This window comes from Pleurodeles waltl, chromosome 10 (genome assembly GCF_031143425.1).
Source record: "Pleurodeles waltl isolate 20211129_DDA chromosome 10, aPleWal1.hap1.20221129, whole genome shotgun sequence".
Lineage (NCBI taxonomy): Eukaryota > Metazoa > Chordata > Amphibia > Caudata > Salamandridae > Pleurodeles > Pleurodeles waltl.
Genome location: NC_090449.1, coordinates 23,723,951 through 23,743,290, shown reverse-complemented (window position 1 = coordinate 23,743,290; position 19,340 = coordinate 23,723,951). Strand labels below are relative to the sequence as shown.

The 19,340-nt window shown below is 49.0% G+C and overlaps 1 protein-coding gene across 1 annotated transcript in view; it reads right to left on the bottom strand.

The window, feature by feature from the left end:
• The window catches only part of PLXNA3 (plexin A3), a 460,104-nt gene that overhangs the window by 58,718 nt on the left and 382,046 nt on the right, over window positions 1-19,340 (bottom strand). The window contains exon 21 of the mRNA XM_069209502.1: window positions 3,928-4,070. Within this exon, the coding sequence (XP_069065603.1) occupies window positions 3,928-4,070 (143 nt within the window). The remainder of the gene's footprint in view (window positions 1-3,927; window positions 4,071-19,340) is intronic.

Below are 19,340 nucleotides of genomic sequence, written 5' to 3'. Positions count from 1 at the left end.
AATCGGTGTACTTGTAAAGTGCGGATAATCACCCGTTAGTCTCAAGGCGCTAGGGGAGGTTGCAGTTCATTTGAAGAGACAGGTCTTGAGGTCCTTGTTGAATTGCAGGTGAGATGTGACAAGAGCAGGGACTACAGCGTCCTAACGAATGAAATCCCATGATGTCGCTTTCCGAGAAGATTAAGTTTTTAATCAGTCGACTCATAAGTGACAAGGGTTTGGTGGCTCAAGTTCAATGCTTAATCTAAAAGAAAACCTAAGAACGTCACTTGGACAGCTAGGCCCAGACTGCCACTTTCCTCTGCAAGCTTCTCTCGCTAATCAATACCAGATCGTTTATTTGGCGTGATGGATTTGCAGGGTGCGCTGTGCAGGCTTAGATTTATCAGTGAAAAAGAAAAGTCGATAGATGGAGTTGTGGGTGTGAATGTCCTCAGTACTTTTTTGTAAGAAACCCAGGATAGTCCAAGATAAACCTTACTGCTATGAAAAACGCCAAAAATTTCATGTTAATCCACTGAAGGCGCCTACACACTGTTTTTTCAACTGCAAGTACAACCCTTGGTATTAAAAATGTGGTGGGAAAATAAGAACAAATATTTGAAAATCGAAATGATGGTTCTGAGTGGTGGGATTTCAGATATGATAGGCTCAGTGAAGTGAGGAAACACTGTCTCCAGAGCTTGCAGCCGGGGACTGACATTTTTGTAGATTCTCTGGACAAGGGCAGACAAGACAGAACACTGTCGGTGGAGGGGTCTTGAGGGAATGTAGGGGTTGTGTCTTGTTCCTTCATGGCATTTAGATCTGCTTCTTCTGAAGGATCTAATTTACCCTCATGGCCAGACGAGAAGAGTTTAGGGAAAGACTGACCCAATACTTGTGTTCAAACAGTTGCCAGTCCTACATACTTAGGGATTGACACTTAAATCCCATTGTTTGTGCTTCAATACTTACGCCTGGAGGAATTTAAACCATTCATGTGGGGGTTGGGCCAACACCACCTCTGACTGTGAATACAATTATCTAAACAAATGAGCTTAACATCCAAAAAATGTTACAGGGCTCCTTCTGAAAACACCAATCCCATGTAGTTTACCCAACACACATTTCACCCCCATCCCAACATCCAGGCTATAAGAATACCACTCTGAGAGGATGACTACCATAGAGTGAAAAGCTGGCAGAACAACAGCCTGATTGATATCAAAATCTGAAACAATTGGCCGATGCCTTTAGATGGGTCCAGGGAACCACCTTATCCCCAAACAAGCCTTTCACCGGACAGAGCTTGAATACCACAAAATATTTTATCAGAGAGTAAAACTACGATGAAAGCTTCTTATCTAGAGACATCACTGGTCACAACAGTGAACTCAATATTAATCAGTCTGAGGAGGACGGGGGCTTCTTTTAAGGTAGAGAAGCTCTTTTCTTCCGCTCGGAAAGAGATGATTACTTTGTTTCCGTACAAGTGAACAGCAGAAAACAAAACGCACCCAAGTGGAATTGCATTTCCAGATGAAGGAGACTTTTTTGAGTAAGTTGAGAAGGGGTTAAGTTTGCTGCCAAGAGACCAAATTTAAAATATGTTCTACTTGAATTCATAGTATCTTCTGCTGCCTTTGTTGATAATTTCCACAAAGGCAGACTGAAGTTTAAGAAAGTACCTCCTCCGTTCTAGGGTCTCGGAAAGGAGGCTGGTCACCTAATCCATGGTCACAAACCTATGGAGGAACGGAGCACTGGTTGTGAGACTGGTGCGCTCTATGATAGTACAGCTCAGTGGGAGATGCTTGGAATGGAGGGTGGATGCAAAGTACTGAAAGCAGTGGGTGGCTGCAGCTGGGGGAGCCACCCATGGAATGAGCAGAAGAGCATGGAGTGACGCGCTGCAGCAAATTATCCAACACACTTCCCTGATCGACTGCTGGGCTGTATTTTGGACCCAAACTATGGAATTGTATTCTGAAGCAAAACAATTCTAGACGTTTCCAGAGACATCATCCAACACTTGAGGTAAATTCATTTAGAGGGATCCTTAAACATGACTGCCCCTGTCCAGGACTACATTTTAGGGCCGCATTTTAGTTCCCATCTACATTTTTGCAGAGAAGGAAAATGAAAGTTGTACTGCTGCCCCGGTACTGAAATGCTTCTGGAAAATTCTTTAAAATATAGGGTTGGATTTAGAACTGAGAGGATGGGTTATTCCGCCAAATGTGACATATCCCACCCGCCAATATCTAAATCCCATTATATCCTATGGGAATCTAGTCACCACTGCTGCGGGTTAAGATCATTCAATCCGCACGCGATTACTGAACATGGAGGGGTAGATTATAGAGGAACTAGATATAGTGCATATCAAACAGCTGAGGAAAAAAATAGGTCATGTCTATACCTAGCAGTGGCCGAGTTTGCGTGATTCGCGATTAAAACAGAGGAACGCTCCTAAACCTGAATGAGCAATTTTGTATCGATCTGTCATTACCATTGAAACATATCCATACGGATACTGGGGGCCTGAGGTGCAGTCCCGGTATCATTCTTTGGCACGTCTCTGTAGCAGGTGCCTCTTGAAGTGGGACCCTTTGCTGTAATCGGCCATTAGCCTTCTTGATGCATAAACCTGAAGAATGTGTAGCCACCTGCGAGTTACAGCTCGTACACGGGAACAGGGCTTCGGACAGACACTATGACAGGGTTTGAGTGGGCTCAAGGTACCATACTAGATCTGTCAACATCTGCCACTTTGATGACACCTACGTGACATTGCTGGGCATGCCAAACACCTTGTAGATAAAATGACATTAAATTGTTACGATGGTGCTTTGCGTTGTATCGTTACACGGAAGATGCTTTTAGAGATCATCCTTCAACCCACAAATCCTTCTAGGGGTCTCAGCCTAGCAGAGCCAATGAAGACCCTCAAAGATCTGATATTTTACCCTGAGAGAAAAAAGGTACAAAGGTGTTGTACTTGCCCTATCACTAAGGGGGAGAATTCCACCTTGGAGCCTTGTACTCAAGAGAATCACCAGAATCAAAAAATATTACACTGTACTATGTTACAGAAATTCAAGTGTCTCCTGCTGCTGAACGAGGAAGGTCAAAGGACTTTTGGAGAATGCTGCATGGAATTAGAATACTGGTGTCTTCAAGAGTCACTTATGCTACTAGTCTATCTGTGTATGTGATGCACACAATCAAGATATAACCACCCTCATTTCCAGAAAGTGTCATGCACTGCTCTGCACCAAGGGGATATGAATTTCAAGCATCCGACTCCTGCAGGAACCTCGCATGCCCTACCTCCAAGGGGTACCGGTACCTACCACTGACTGCCCACTAGTCTAGAAACCATCACCATGGATTCTTATCCGGAGGGAGGCGGTGATCACAACCCCGACCCCACTTTAAAAACTTGTGAAGCGTTCTGCTCCTTAGGACGCGACCAACAATAGAAAAACATTGACTTCCCGCCACCTCAAGAACCAGACAAGTACCGGCCAACAGATGAGGCAAGAACATAGACCAGATCATCAGCTGCCCCCTTCTCAGACCTCAAGACCACATGGGTGGTCTGCCCCAGAAGGACATGGACATCAGCCAACCTCTCCGCACCAGAAGAACCGATCACGACTCCTCTGCTCCAGAATGACATGAACTTCGAGCAGTATGTGTGCGGTTACTGGGCGGCCACCGTGCTGGGGTCACTGGTTTGTCCAAGATTACATGGTTATGGGTCTTGCATTCTAGCCAAAGCTCCTACCAGGCAGCTGACATCTTTTGGGGAGCTATCACCTTCACCCCTGAATGAAAGGTAGTGTCACCTGCAGAAGACCCAAGAACAGGTTTTCTAAAAGTCATTTTCTATCCCAGAAGTAAAGAAAGACACCAGTAGAGGTGGTGGAAGGGGCTCACATCCAGCTCCTTGAGCACGGGGTGCTCCTCGATGCCGGGAAACAGCACCCTCATGGCGTACGTCTTGTAGTCCAGGAACGGGATCTTCACGCCGTCCATGTTGTTGGTCAGCTCGTTGATGTCCGTCTGGAGCTCGGCGAAGGCTGGAAGAGAAACAAGCACTGCTTAGCGCAAGCGGCCTCATCCAAGAGCGCCACACGGGGAGTCTGGGCGCGCGCGAGGCGCAGCACATGGCCCTGCTGGCACGCGCCATAATATCTATTAATGAACGCAAATAAACCTGTGAAGGCCAGGCATGGGAAGCAGAAACAACAATTCAACACAAGCACACGAAGGGCGAGCAATGGATTAACGCGCATGAGGCGAGGCCCTGGGGCCCTGGCCCCGCCCTCTGCTTCCTCTCCACGTGTAGGTCACATGGGGGGGCTCTGGGGCTGCAAAATATACTCCTGGAGCCTCTGCCCGCCCGCTCTGCCCTGATAGTGCTTCCGCTCTTCTGGGTTCTACCGCATCCCATCTCCAGGGTCCTCTGACTTCTCAAGGATGCTGCCCACTGACCAGCCTACTGTGGGTGCTGCCTACTGCCCAGCCTCCTCCAGCTACTACCCACCGCCCAGCCTCCTCCGGCCACTGCCCACTCTTCTCCGGCCACCGCACATCCTCCTCCGGCTACTGCCCACTGCCCAGCCTCCTCCGGCCACTGCCCACTCTTCTCCGGCCACTGCCCACTGCCCATCCTCCTCCGGCTGATGCCCTCCCTCCAGCCTCCTCCGACTGCTGCCCTGCCCTGCCTCCGGCTGCTGCCCTGCCTCCAGCCTCCTCCGGCTGCTGCCCTGCCCTGCCTCCGGCTGCTGCCTTGCCTCCAGCCTCCTCCGGCTGTTGCCCTCCCTCCAGCCTCCTCTTCACACCCTCCCTCCAGCCTCCTCTTTCCCGTGCAGATGAGGAGGTCGGGCCTCCGCCCTGTGGTCCCTCCTTCTGGCTCATGCTTCGGGGCCCGGCACGAGTCGGCCGGTGCAGCGGCTCCCCGAGTGCCCCTTGAGCCCGGTTCAGACTACTAATGGACTCTCTGTAGTTTCTGCACTGGGGGACCCAGAGTGCTCCGTATGCCACGCCTCCTCCCCATCGCTTCAGCCCCCAGAGCATCGAGAGGCTTGTGAGAAAATCACCAACTCACTTAATGGAGAAAGAAAACAAACAGGGAAGAGCTGCACGGGACTGAATCTCCCTCAGTCATGATGCAACGTGTCATCCTCTACCCACCACCCCCTCACTCCACCTGCAAGCAGCTTGCAGAGAGATCTGTGTGCCCCTCATGTCCCACCACAGTGTCACTCCGCTTACAAGCTGCCTCCAGAGAGCTCTGTGTGCCCCTCATGTCCCACCACACAGTGTCACACCGCTTACAAGCTGCGTACAGAGAGCTCTGTGTGCCCCTCATGTCCTATGCTGCTCTCTGCTGATGACGGGCAAAACCCAGAAACACGTGTCCAGAGATACACAGCACTTGCTGCACCTACTAAGGTGAAAGACTTTGATTACTTTTGTTAATGTGAAACGAATCTGACTGCATTTACCAAGATGCATTGGGGCCAACTTTTTGCTGGAGTGTGAGGCAGTGTGCTCCCTTTTTTTTGCACTGTGTCGAATGACGGCTCCCTTGAGCTAACGGGCTGACGAGCCTTGGTGAGGCACCTGCGCACCAGAGTGGTACATAAACCTGAGAAGACGTTTGGTGGCATTTCAAGCAACCCCACAAAATATGCTGCTCTCTGCTGATGACGGGCAAAACCCAGAAACACGTGTCCAGAGATACACAGCACTTGCTGCACCTACTAAGGTGAAAGACTTTGATTACTTTTGTTAATGTGAAACGAATCTGACTGCATTTACCAAGATGCATTGGGGCCAACTTTTTGCTGGAGTGTGAGGCAGTGTGCTCCCTTTTTTTTGCACTGTGTCGAATGACGGCTCCCTTGAGCTAACGGGCTGACGAGCCTTGGTGAGGCACCTGCGCACCAGAGTGGTACATAAACCTGAGAAGACGTTTGGTGGCATTTCAAGCAACCCCACAAAATATGCTGCTCTCTGCTGATGACGGGCAAAACCCAGAAACACGTGTCCAGAGATACACAGCACTTGCTGCACCTACTAAGGTGAAAGACTTTGATTACTTTTGTTAATGTGAAACGAATCTGACTGCATTTACCAAGATGCATTGGGGCCAACTTTTTGCTGGAGTGTGAGGCAGTGTGCTCCCTTTTTTTTGCACTGTGTCGAATGACGGCTCCCTTGAGCTAACGGGCTGACGAGCCTTGGTGAGGCACCTGCGCACCAGAGTGGTACATAAACCTGAGAAGACGTTTGGTGGCATTTCAAGCAACCCCACAAAATATGCTGCTCTCTGCTGATGACGGGCAAAACCCAGAAACACGTGTCCAGAGATACACAGCACTTGCTGCACCTACTAAGGTGAAAGACTTTGATTACTTTTGTTAATGTGAAACGAATCTGACTGCATTTACCAAGATGCATTGGGGCCAACTTTTTGCTGGAGTGTGAGGCAGTGTGCTCCCTTTTTTTTGCACTGTGTCGAATGACGGCTCCCTTGAGCTAACGGGCTGACGAGCCTTGGTGAGGCACCTGCGCACCAGAGTGGTACATAAACCTGAGAAGACGTTTGGTGGCATTTCAAGCAACCCCACAAAATATGCTGCTCTCTGCTGATGACGGGCAAAACCCAGAAACACGTGTCCAGAGATACACAGCACTTGCTGCACCTACTAAGGTGAAAGACTTTGATTACTTTTGTTAATGTGAAACGAATCTGACTGCATTTACCAAGATGCATTGGGGCCAACTTTTTGCTGGAGTGTGAGGCAGTGTGCTCCCTTTTTTTTGCACTGTGTCGAATGACGGCTCCCTTGAGCTAACGGGCTGACGAGCCTTGGTGAGGCACCTGCGCACCAGAGTGGTACATAAACCTGAGAAGACGTTTGGTGGCATTTCAAGCAACCCCACAAAATATGCTGCTCTCTGCTGATGACGGGCAAAACCCAGAAACACGTGTCCAGAGATACACAGCACTTGCTGCACCTACTAAGGTGAAAGACTTTGATTACTTTTGTTAATGTGAAACGAATCTGACTGCATTTACCAAGATGCATTGGGGCCAACTTTTTGCTGGAGTGTGAGGCAGTGTGCTCCCTTTTTTTTGCACTGTGTCGAATGACGGCTCCCTTGAGCTAACGGGCTGACGAGCCTTGGTGAGGCACCTGCGCACCAGAGTGGTACATAAACCTGAGAAGACGTTTGGTGGCATTTCAAGCAACCCCACAAAATATGCTGCTCTCTGCTGATGACGGGCAAAACCCAGAAACACGTGTCCAGAGATACACAGCACTTGCTGCACCTACTAAGGTGAAAGACTTTGATTACTTTTGTTAATGTGAAACGAATCTGACTGCATTTACCAAGATGCATTGGGGCCAACTTTTTGCTGGAGTGTGAGGCAGTGTGCTCCCCCTTTTTTTTGCACTGTGTCGAATGACGGCTCCCTTGAGCTAACGGGCTGACGAGCCTTGGTGAGGCACCTGCGCACCAGAGTGGTACATAAACCTGAGAAGACGTTTGGTGGCATTTCAAGCAACCCCACAAAATATGCTGCTCTCTGCTGATGACGGGCAAAACCCAGAAACACGTGTCCAGAGATACACAGCACTTGCTGCACCTACTAAGGTGAAAGACTTTGATTACTTTTGTTAATGTGAAACGAATCTGACTGCATTTACCAAGATGCATTGGGGCCAACTTTTTGCTGGAGTGTGAGGCAGTGTGCTCCCTTTTTTTTGCACTGTGTCGAATGACGGCTCCCTTGAGCTAACGGGCTGACGAGCCTTGGTGAGGCACCTGCGCACCAGAGTGGTACATAAACCTGAGAAGACGTTTGGTGGCATTTCAAGCAACCCCACAAAATATGCTGCTCTCTGCTGATGACGGGCAAAACCCAGAAACACGTGTCCAGAGATACACAGCACTTGCTGCACCTACTAAGGTGAAAGACTTTGATTACTTTTGTTAATGTGAAACGAATCTGACTGCATTTACCAAGATGCATTGGGGCCAACTTTTTGCTGGAGTGTGAGGCAGTGTGCTCCCTTTTTTTTGCACTGTGTCGAATGACGGCTCCCTTGAGCTAACGGGCTGACGAGCCTTGGTGAGGCACCTGCGCACCAGAGTGGTACATAAACCTGAGAAGACGTTTGGTGGCATTTCAAGCAACCCCACAAAATATGCTGCTCTCTGCTGATGACGGGCAAAACCCAGAAACACGTGTCCAGAGATACACAGCACTTGCTGCACCTACTAAGGTGAAAGACTTTGATTACTTTTGTTAATGTGAAACGAATCTGACTGCATTTACCAAGATGCATTGGGGCCAACTTTTTGCTGGAGTGTGAGGCAGTGTGCTCCCTTTTTTTTGCACTGTGTCGAATGACGGCTCCCTTGAGCTAACGGGCTGACGAGCCTTGGTGAGGCACCTGCGCACCAGAGTGGTACATAAACCTGAGAAGACGTTTGGTGGCATTTCAAGCAACCCCACAAAATATGCTGCTCTCTGCTGATGACGGGCAAAACCCAGAAACACGTGTCCAGAGATACACAGCACTTGCTGCACCTACTAAGGTGAAAGACTTTGATTACTTTTGTTAATGTGAAACGAATCTGACTGCATTTACCAAGATGCATTGGGGCCAACTTTTTGCTGGAGTGTGAGGCAGTGTGCTCCCTTTTTTTTGCACTGTGTCGAATGACGGCTCCCTTGAGCTAACGGGCTGACGAGCCTTGGTGAGGCACCTGCGCACCAGAGTGGTACATAAACCTGAGAAGACGTTTGGTGGCATTTCAAGCAACCCCACAAAATATGCTGCTCTCTGCTGATGACGGGCAAAACCCAGAAACACGTGTCCAGAGATACACAGCACTTGCTGCACCTACTAAGGTGAAAGACTTTGATTACTTTTGTTAATGTGAAACGAATCTGACTGCATTTACCAAGATGCATTGGGGCCAACTTTTTGCTGGAGTGTGAGGCAGTGTGCTCCCTTTTTTTTGCACTGTGTCGAATGACGGCTCCCTTGAGCTAACGGGCTGACGAGCCTTGGTGAGGCACCTGCGCACCAGAGTGGTACATAAACCTGAGAAGACGTTTGGTGGCATTTCAAGCAACCCCACAAAATATGCTGCTCTCTGCTGATGACGGGCAAAACCCAGAAACACGTGTCCAGAGATACACAGCACTTGCTGCACCTACTAAGGTGAAAGACTTTGATTACTTTTGTTAATGTGAAACGAATCTGACTGCATTTACCAAGATGCATTGGGGCCAACTTTTTGCTGGAGTGTGAGGCAGTGTGCTCCCTTTTTTTTGCACTGTGTCGAATGACGGCTCCCTTGAGCTAACGGGCTGACGAGCCTTGGTGAGGCACCTGCGCACCAGAGTGGTACATAAACCTGAGAAGACGTTTGGTGGCATTTCAAGCAACCCCACAAAATATGCTGCTCTCTGCTGATGACGGGCAAAACCCAGAAACACGTGTCCAGAGATACACAGCACTTGCTGCACCTACTAAGGTGAAAGACTTTGATTACTTTTGTTAATGTGAAACGAATCTGACTGCATTTACCAAGATGCATTGGGGCCAACTTTTTGCTGGAGTGTGAGGCAGTGTGCTCCCTTTTTTTTGCACTGTGTCGAATGACGGCTCCCTTGAGCTAACGGGCTGACGAGCCTTGGTGAGGCACCTGCGCACCAGAGTGGTACATAAACCTGAGAAGACGTTTGGTGGCATTTCAAGCAACCCCACAAAATATGCTGCTCTCTGCTGATGACGGGCAAAACCCAGAAACACGTGTCCAGAGATACACAGCACTTGCTGCACCTACTAAGGTGAAAGACTTTGATTACTTTTGTTAATGTGAAACGAATCTGACTGCATTTACCAAGATGCATTGGGGCCAACTTTTTGCTGGAGTGTGAGGCAGTGTGCTCCCTTTTTTTTGCACTGTGTCGAATGACGGCTCCCTTGAGCTAACGGGCTGACGAGCCTTGGTGAGGCACCTGCGCACCAGAGTGGTACATAAACCTGAGAAGACGTTTGGTGGCATTTCAAGCAACCCCACAAAATATGCTGCTCTCTGCTGATGACGGGCAAAACCCAGAAACACGTGTCCAGAGATACACAGCACTTGCTGCACCTACTAAGGTGAAAGACTTTGATTACTTTTGTTAATGTGAAACGAATCTGACTGCATTTACCAAGATGCATTGGGGCCAACTTTTTGCTGGAGTGTGAGGCAGTGTGCTCCCTTTTTTTTGCACTGTGTCGAATGACGGCTCCCTTGAGCTAACGGGCTGACGAGCCTTGGTGAGGCACCTGCGCACCAGAGTGGTACATAAACCTGAGAAGACGTTTGGTGGCATTTCAAGCAACCCCACAAAATATGCTGCTCTCTGCTGATGACGGGCAAAACCCAGAAACACGTGTCCAGAGATACACAGCACTTGCTGCACCTACTAAGGTGAAAGACTTTGATTACTTTTGTTAATGTGAAACGAATCTGACTGCATTTACCAAGATGCATTGGGGCCAACTTTTTGCTGGAGTGTGAGGCAGTGTGCTCCCTTTTTTTTGCACTGTGTCGAATGACGGCTCCCTTGAGCTAACGGGCTGACGAGCCTTGGTGAGGCACCTGCGCACCAGAGTGGTACATAAACCTGAGAAGACGTTTGGTGGCATTTCAAGCAACCCCACAAAATATGCTGCTCTCTGCTGATGACGGGCAAAACCCAGAAACACGTGTCCAGAGATACACAGCACTTGCTGCACCTACTAAGGTGAAAGACTTTGATTACTTTTGTTAATGTGAAACGAATCTGACTGCATTTACCAAGATGCATTGGGGCCAACTTTTTGCTGGAGTGTGAGGCAGTGTGCTCCCTTTTTTTTGCACTGTGTCGAATGACGGCTCCCTTGAGCTAACGGGCTGACGAGCCTTGGTGAGGCACCTGCGCACCAGAGTGGTACATAAACCTGAGAAGACGTTTGGTGGCATTTCAAGCAACCCCACAAAATATGCTGCTCTCTGCTGATGACGGGCAAAACCCAGAAACACGTGTCCAGAGATACACAGCACTTGCTGCACCTACTAAGGTGAAAGACTTTGATTACTTTTGTTAATGTGAAACGAATCTGACTGCATTTACCAAGATGCATTGGGGCCAACTTTTTGCTGGAGTGTGAGGCAGTGTGCTCCCCCTTTTTTTTGCACTGTGTCGAATGACGGCTCCCTTGAGCTAACGGGCTGACGAGCCTTGGTGAGGCACCTGCGCACCAGAGTGGTACATAAACCTGAGAAGACGTTTGGTGGCATTTCAAGCAACCCCACAAAATATGCTGCTCTCTGCTGATGACGGGCAAAACCCAGAAACACGTGTCCAGAGATACACAGCACTTGCTGCACCTACTAAGGTGAAAGACTTTGATTACTTTTGTTAATGTGAAACGAATCTGACTGCATTTACCAAGATGCATTGGGGCCAACTTTTTGCTGGAGTGTGAGGCAGTGTGCTCCCCTTTTTTTTGCACTGTGTCGAATGACGGCTCCCTTGAGCTAACGGGCTGACGAGCCTTGGTGAGGCACCTGCGCACCAGAGTGGTACATAAACCTGAGAAGACGTTTGGTGGCATTTCAAGCAACCCCACAAAATATGCTGCTCTCTGCTGATGACGGGCAAAACCCAGAAACACGTGTCCAGAGATACACAGCACTTGCTGCACCTACTAAGGTGAAAGACTTTGATTACTTTTGTTAATGTGAAACGAATCTGACTGCATTTACCAAGATGCATTGGGGCCAACTTTTTGCTGGAGTGTGAGGCAGTGTGCTCCCTTTTTTTTGCACTGTGTCGAATGACGGCTCCCTTGAGCTAACGGGCTGACGAGCCTTGGTGAGGCACCTGCGCACCAGAGTGGTACATAAACCTGAGAAGACGTTTGGTGGCATTTCAAGCAACCCCACAAAATATGCTGCTCTCTGCTGATGACGGGCAAAACCCAGAAACACGTGTCCAGAGATACACAGCACTTGCTGCACCTACTAAGGTGAAAGACTTTGATTACTTTTGTTAATGTGAAACGAATCTGACTGCATTTACCAAGATGCATTGGGGCCAACTTTTTGCTGGAGTGTGAGGCAGTGTGCTCCCTTTTTTTTGCACTGTGTCGAATGACGGCTCCCTTGAGCTAACGGGCTGACGAGCCTTGGTGAGGCACCTGCGCACCAGAGTGGTACATAAACCTGAGAAGACGTTTGGTGGCATTTCAAGCAACCCCACAAAATATGCTGCTCTCTGCTGATGACGGGCAAAACCCAGAAACACGTGTCCAGAGATACACAGCACTTGCTGCACCTACTAAGGTGAAAGACTTTGATTACTTTTGTTAATGTGAAACGAATCTGACTGCATTTACCAAGATGCATTGGGGCCAACTTTTTGCTGGAGTGTGAGGCAGTGTGCTCCCTTTTTTTTGCACTGTGTCGAATGACGGCTCCCTTGAGCTAACGGGCTGACGAGCCTTGGTGAGGCACCTGCGCACCAGAGTGGTACATAAACCTGAGAAGACGTTTGGTGGCATTTCAAGCAACCCCACAAAATATGCTGCTCTCTGCTGATGACGGGCAAAACCCAGAAACACGTGTCCAGAGATACACAGCACTTGCTGCACCTACTAAGGTGAAAGACTTTGATTACTTTTGTTAATGTGAAACGAATCTGACTGCATTTACCAAGATGCATTGGGGCCAACTTTTTGCTGGAGTGTGAGGCAGTGTGCTCCCTTTTTTTTGCACTGTGTCGAATGACGGCTCCCTTGAGCTAACGGGCTGACGAGCCTTGGTGAGGCACCTGCGCACCAGAGTGGTACATAAACCTGAGAAGACGTTTGGTGGCATTTCAAGCAACCCCACAAAATATGCTGCTCTCTGCTGATGACGGGCAAAACCCAGAAACACGTGTCCAGAGATACACAGCACTTGCTGCACCTACTAAGGTGAAAGACTTTGATTACTTTTGTTAATGTGAAACGAATCTGACTGCATTTACCAAGATGCATTGGGGCCAACTTTTTGCTGGAGTGTGAGGCAGTGTGCTCCCTTTTTTTTGCACTGTGTCGAATGACGGCTCCCTTGAGCTAACGGGCTGACGAGCCTTGGTGAGGCACCTGCGCACCAGAGTGGTACATAAACCTGAGAAGACGTTTGGTGGCATTTCAAGCAACCCCACAAAATATGCTGCTCTCTGCTGATGACGGGCAAAACCCAGAAACACGTGTCCAGAGATACACAGCACTTGCTGCACCTACTAAGGTGAAAGACTTTGATTACTTTTGTTAATGTGAAACGAATCTGACTGCATTTACCAAGATGCATTGGGGCCAACTTTTTGCTGGAGTGTGAGGCAGTGTGCTCCCTTTTTTTTGCACTGTGTCGAATGACGGCTCCCTTGAGCTAACGGGCTGACGAGCCTTGGTGAGGCACCTGCGCACCAGAGTGGTACATAAACCTGAGAAGACGTTTGGTGGCATTTCAAGCAACCCCACAAAATATGCTGCTCTCTGCTGATGACGGGCAAAACCCAGAAACACGTGTCCAGAGATACACAGCACTTGCTGCACCTACTAAGGTGAAAGACTTTGATTACTTTTGTTAATGTGAAACGAATCTGACTGCATTTACCAAGATGCATTGGGGCCAACTTTTTGCTGGAGTGTGAGGCAGTGTGCTCCCTTTTTTTTGCACTGTGTCGAATGACGGCTCCCTTGAGCTAACGGGCTGACGAGCCTTGGTGAGGCACCTGCGCACCAGAGTGGTACATAAACCTGAGAAGACGTTTGGTGGCATTTCAAGCAACCCCACAAAATATGCTGCTCTCTGCTGATGACGGGCAAAACCCAGAAACACGTGTCCAGAGATACACAGCACTTGCTGCACCTACTAAGGTGAAAGACTTTGATTACTTTTGTTAATGTGAAACGAATCTGACTGCATTTACCAAGATGCATTGGGGCCAACTTTTTGCTGGAGTGTGAGGCAGTGTGCTCCCTTTTTTTTGCACTGTGTCGAATGACGGCTCCCTTGAGCTAACGGGCTGACGAGCCTTGGTGAGGCACCTGCGCACCAGAGTGGTACATAAACCTGAGAAGACGTTTGGTGGCATTTCAAGCAACCCCACAAAATATGCTGCTCTCTGCTGATGACGGGCAAAACCCAGAAACACGTGTCCAGAGATACACAGCACTTGCTGCACCTACTAAGGTGAAAGACTTTGATTACTTTTGTTAATGTGAAACGAATCTGACTGCATTTACCAAGATGCATTGGGGCCAACTTTTTGCTGGAGTGTGAGGCAGTGTGCTCCCTTTTTTTTGCACTGTGTCGAATGACGGCTCCCTTGAGCTAACGGGCTGACGAGCCTTGGTGAGGCACCTGCGCACCAGAGTGGTACATAAACCTGAGAAGACGTTTGGTGGCATTTCAAGCAACCCCACAAAATATGCTGCTCTCTGCTGATGACGGGCAAAACCCAGAAACACGTGTCCAGAGATACACAGCACTTGCTGCACCTACTAAGGTGAAAGACTTTGATTACTTTTGTTAATGTGAAACGAATCTGACTGCATTTACCAAGATGCATTGGGGCCAACTTTTTGCTGGAGTGTGAGGCAGTGTGCTCCCTTTTTTTTGCACTGTGTCGAATGACGGCTCCCTTGAGCTAACGGGCTGACGAGCCTTGGTGAGGCACCTGCGCACCAGAGTGGTACATAAACCTGAGAAGACGTTTGGTGGCATTTCAAGCAACCCCACAAAATATGCTGCTCTCTGCTGATGACGGGCAAAACCCAGAAACACGTGTCCAGAGATACACAGCACTTGCTGCACCTACTAAGGTGAAAGACTTTGATTACTTTTGTTAATGTGAAACGAATCTGACTGCATTTACCAAGATGCATTGGGGCCAACTTTTTGCTGGAGTGTGAGGCAGTGTGCTCCCTTTTTTTTGCACTGTGTCGAATGACGGCTCCCTTGAGCTAACGGGCTGACGAGCCTTGGTGAGGCACCTGCGCACCAGAGTGGTACATAAACCTGAGAAGACGTTTGGTGGCATTTCAAGCAACCCCACAAAATATGCTGCTCTCTGCTGATGACGGGCAAAACCCAGAAACACGTGTCCAGAGATACACAGCACTTGCTGCACCTACTAAGGTGAAAGACTTTGATTACTTTTGTTAATGTGAAACGAATCTGACTGCATTTACCAAGATGCATTGGGGCCAACTTTTTGCTGGAGTGTGAGGCAGTGTGCTCCCTTTTTTTTGCACTGTGTCGAATGACGGCTCCCTTGAGCTAACGGGCTGACGAGCCTTGGTGAGGCACCTGCGCACCAGAGTGGTACATAAACCTGAGAAGACGTTTGGTGGCATTTCAAGCAACCCCACAAAATATGCTGCTCTCTGCTGATGACGGGCAAAACCCAGAAACACGTGTCCAGAGATACACAGCACTTGCTGCACCTACTAAGGTGAAAGACTTTGATTACTTTTGTTAATGTGAAACGAATCTGACTGCATTTACCAAGATGCATTGGGGCCAACTTTTTGCTGGAGTGTGAGGCAGTGTGCTCCCTTTTTTTTGCACTGTGTCGAATGACGGCTCCCTTGAGCTAACGGGCTGACGAGCCTTGGTGAGGCACCTGCGCACCAGAGTGGTACATAAACCTGAGAAGACGTTTGGTGGCATTTCAAGCAACCCCACAAAATATGCTGCTCTCTGCTGATGACGGGCAAAACCCAGAAACACGTGTCCAGAGATACACAGCACTTGCTGCACCTACTAAGGTGAAAGACTTTGATTACTTTTGTTAATGTGAAACGAATCTGACTGCATTTACCAAGATGCATTGGGGCCAACTTTTTGCTGGAGTGTGAGGCAGTGTGCTCCCTTTTTTTTGCACTGTGTCGAATGACGGCTCCCTTGAGCTAACGGGCTGACGAGCCTTGGTGAGGCACCTGCGCACCAGAGTGGTACATAAACCTGAGAAGACGTTTGGTGGCATTTCAAGCAACCCCACAAAATATGCTGCTCTCTGCTGATGACGGGCAAAACCCAGAAACACGTGTCCAGAGATACACAGCACTTGCTGCACCTACTAAGGTGAAAGACTTTGATTACTTTTGTTAATGTGAAACGAATCTGACTGCATTTACCAAGATGCATTGGGGCCAACTTTTTGCTGGAGTGTGAGGCAGTGTGCTCCCTTTTTTTTGCACTGTGTCGAATGACGGCTCCCTTGAGCTAACGGGCTGACGAGCCTTGGTGAGGCACCTGCGCACCAGAGTGGTACATAAACCTGAGAAGACGTTTGGTGGCATTTCAAGCAACCCCACAAAATATGCTGCTCTCTGCTGATGACGGGCAAAACCCAGAAACACGTGTCCAGAGATACACAGCACTTGCTGCACCTACTAAGGTGAAAGACTTTGATTACTTTTGTTAATGTGAAACGAATCTGACTGCATTTACCAAGATGCATTGGGGCCAACTTTTTGCTGGAGTGTGAGGCAGTGTGCTCCCTTTTTTTTGCACTGTGTCGAATGACGGCTCCCTTGAGCTAACGGGCTGACGAGCCTTGGTGAGGCACCTGCGCACCAGAGTGGTACATAAACCTGAGAAGACGTTTGGTGGCATTTCAAGCAACCCCACAAAATATGCTGCTCTCTGCTGATGACGGGCAAAACCCAGAAACACGTGTCCAGAGATACACAGCACTTGCTGCACCTACTAAGGTGAAAGACTTTGATTACTTTTGTTAATGTGAAACGAATCTGACTGCATTTACCAAGATGCATTGGGGCCAACTTTTTGCTGGAGTGTGAGGCAGTGTGCTCCCTTTTTTTTGCACTGTGTCGAATGACGGCTCCCTTGAGCTAACGGGCTGACGAGCCTTGGTGAGGCACCTGCGCACCAGAGTGGTACATAAACCTGAGAAGACGTTTGGTGGCATTTCAAGCAACCCCACAAAATATGCTGCTCTCTGCTGATGACGGGCAAAACCCAGAAACACGTGTCCAGAGATACACAGCACTTGCTGCACCTACTAAGGTGAAAGACTTTGATTACTTTTGTTAATGTGAAACGAATCTGACTGCATTTACCAAGATGCATTGGGGCCAACTTTTTGCTGGAGTGTGAGGCAGTGTGCTCCCTTTTTTTTGCACTGTGTCGAATGACGGCTCCCTTGAGCTAACGGGCTGACGAGCCTTGGTGAGGCACCTGCGCACCAGAGTGGTACATAAACCTGAGAAGACGTTTGGTGGCATTTCAAGCAACCCCACAAAATATGCTGCTCTCTGCTGATGACGGGCAAAACCCAGAAACACGTGTCCAGAGATACACAGCACTTGCTGCACCTACTAAGGTGAAAGACTTTGATTACTTTTGTTAATGTGAAACGAATCTGACTGCATTTACCAAGATGCATTGGGGCCAACTTTTTGCTGGAGTGTGAGGCAGTGTGCTCCCTTTTTTTTGCACTGTGTCGAATGACGGCTCCCTTGAGCTAACGGGCTGACGAGCCTTGGTGAGGCACCTGCGCACCAGAGTGGTACATAAACCTGAGAAGACGTTTGGTGGCATTTCAAGCAACCCCACAAAATATGCTGCTCTCTGCTGATGACGGGCAAAACCCAGAAACACGTGTCCAGAGATACACAGCACTTGCTGCACCTACTAAGGTGAAAGACTTTGATTACTTTTGTTAATGTGAAACGAATCTGACTGCATTTACCAAGATGCATTGGGGCCAACTTTTTGCTGGAGTGTGAGGCAGTGTGCTCCCTTTTTTTTGCACTGTGTCGAATGACGGCTCCCTTGAGCTAACGGGCTGACGAGCCTTGGTGAGGCACCTGCGCACCAGAGTGGTACATAAACCTGAGAAGACGTTTGGTGGCATTTCAAGCAACCCCACAAAATATGCTGCTCTCTGCTGATGACGGGCAAAACCCAGAAACACGTGTCCAGAGATACACAGCACTTGCTGCACCTACTAAGGTGAAAGACTTTGATTACTTTTGTTAATGTGAAACGAATCTGACTGCATTTACCAAGATGCATTGGGGCCAACTTTTTGCTGGAGTGTGAGGCAGTGTGCTCCCTTTTTTTTGCACTGTGTCGAATGACGGCTCCCTTGAGCTAACGGGCTGACGAGCCTTGGTGAGGCACCTGCGCACCAGAGTGGTACATAAACCTGAGAAGACGTTTGGTGGCATTTCAAGCAACCCCACAAAATATGCTGCTCTCTGCTGATGACGGGCAAAACCCAGAAACACGTGTCCAGAGATACACAGCACTTGCTGCACCTACTAAGGTGAAAGACTTTGATTACTTTTGTTAATGTGAAACGAATCTGACTGCATTTACCAAGATGCATTGGGGCCAACTTTTTGCTGGAGTGTGAGGCAGTGTGCTCCCTTTTTTTTGCACTCTGTGTGCCCCTCATGTCCCACCACAGTGTCACTCCACTTACAAGCTGCCTCCAGAGAGCTCTGTGTGCCCCTCATGTCCCACCAGTGTCACTCCACTTACAAGCTGCTTCCATAGAGCTCTGTGTGCCCCTCATGTCCCACCACACAGTGTCACTCCACTTACGAGCTGCCCCCAGAGAGCTCTGTGTGCCCCTCATGTCCCACCAGTGTCACTCCACTTACAAGCTGCTTCCATAGAGCTCTGTGTGCCCCTCATGTCCCACCACAGTGTCACTCCACTTACAAGCTGCCCCCAGAGAGCTCTGTGTGCCCCTCATGTCCCACCACACAGTGTCACTCCACTTACAAGCTGCCTCCAGAGAGCTCTGTGTGCCCCTCATGTCCCACCACACAGCGTCACTCCACTTACAAGCTGCTTCCATAGAGCTCTCTGTGCCCCTCATGTCCCACCACACAGTGTCACTCCACCTACAAGCTGCTTCCATAGAGCTCTGTGTGCCCCTCATGTCCCACCACAGTGTCACTCCGCTTACAAGCTGCCTCCATAGAGCTCTGTGTGCCCCTCATGTCCCACCACAGTGTCACTCCCCTTACAAGCTGCCTCCAGAGAGCTCTGTGTGCCCCTCGTGTCCCACCAGTGTCACTCCACTTACAAGCTGCTTCCATAGAGCTGTGTGCCCCTCATGTCCCACCACACAGTGTCACTCTACTTACAAGCTGCTTCCATAGAGCTGTGTGCCCCTCATGTCCCACCACACAGTGTCACTCTACTTACAAGCTGCTTCCATAGAGCTCTGTGTGTCTCTGATGTCC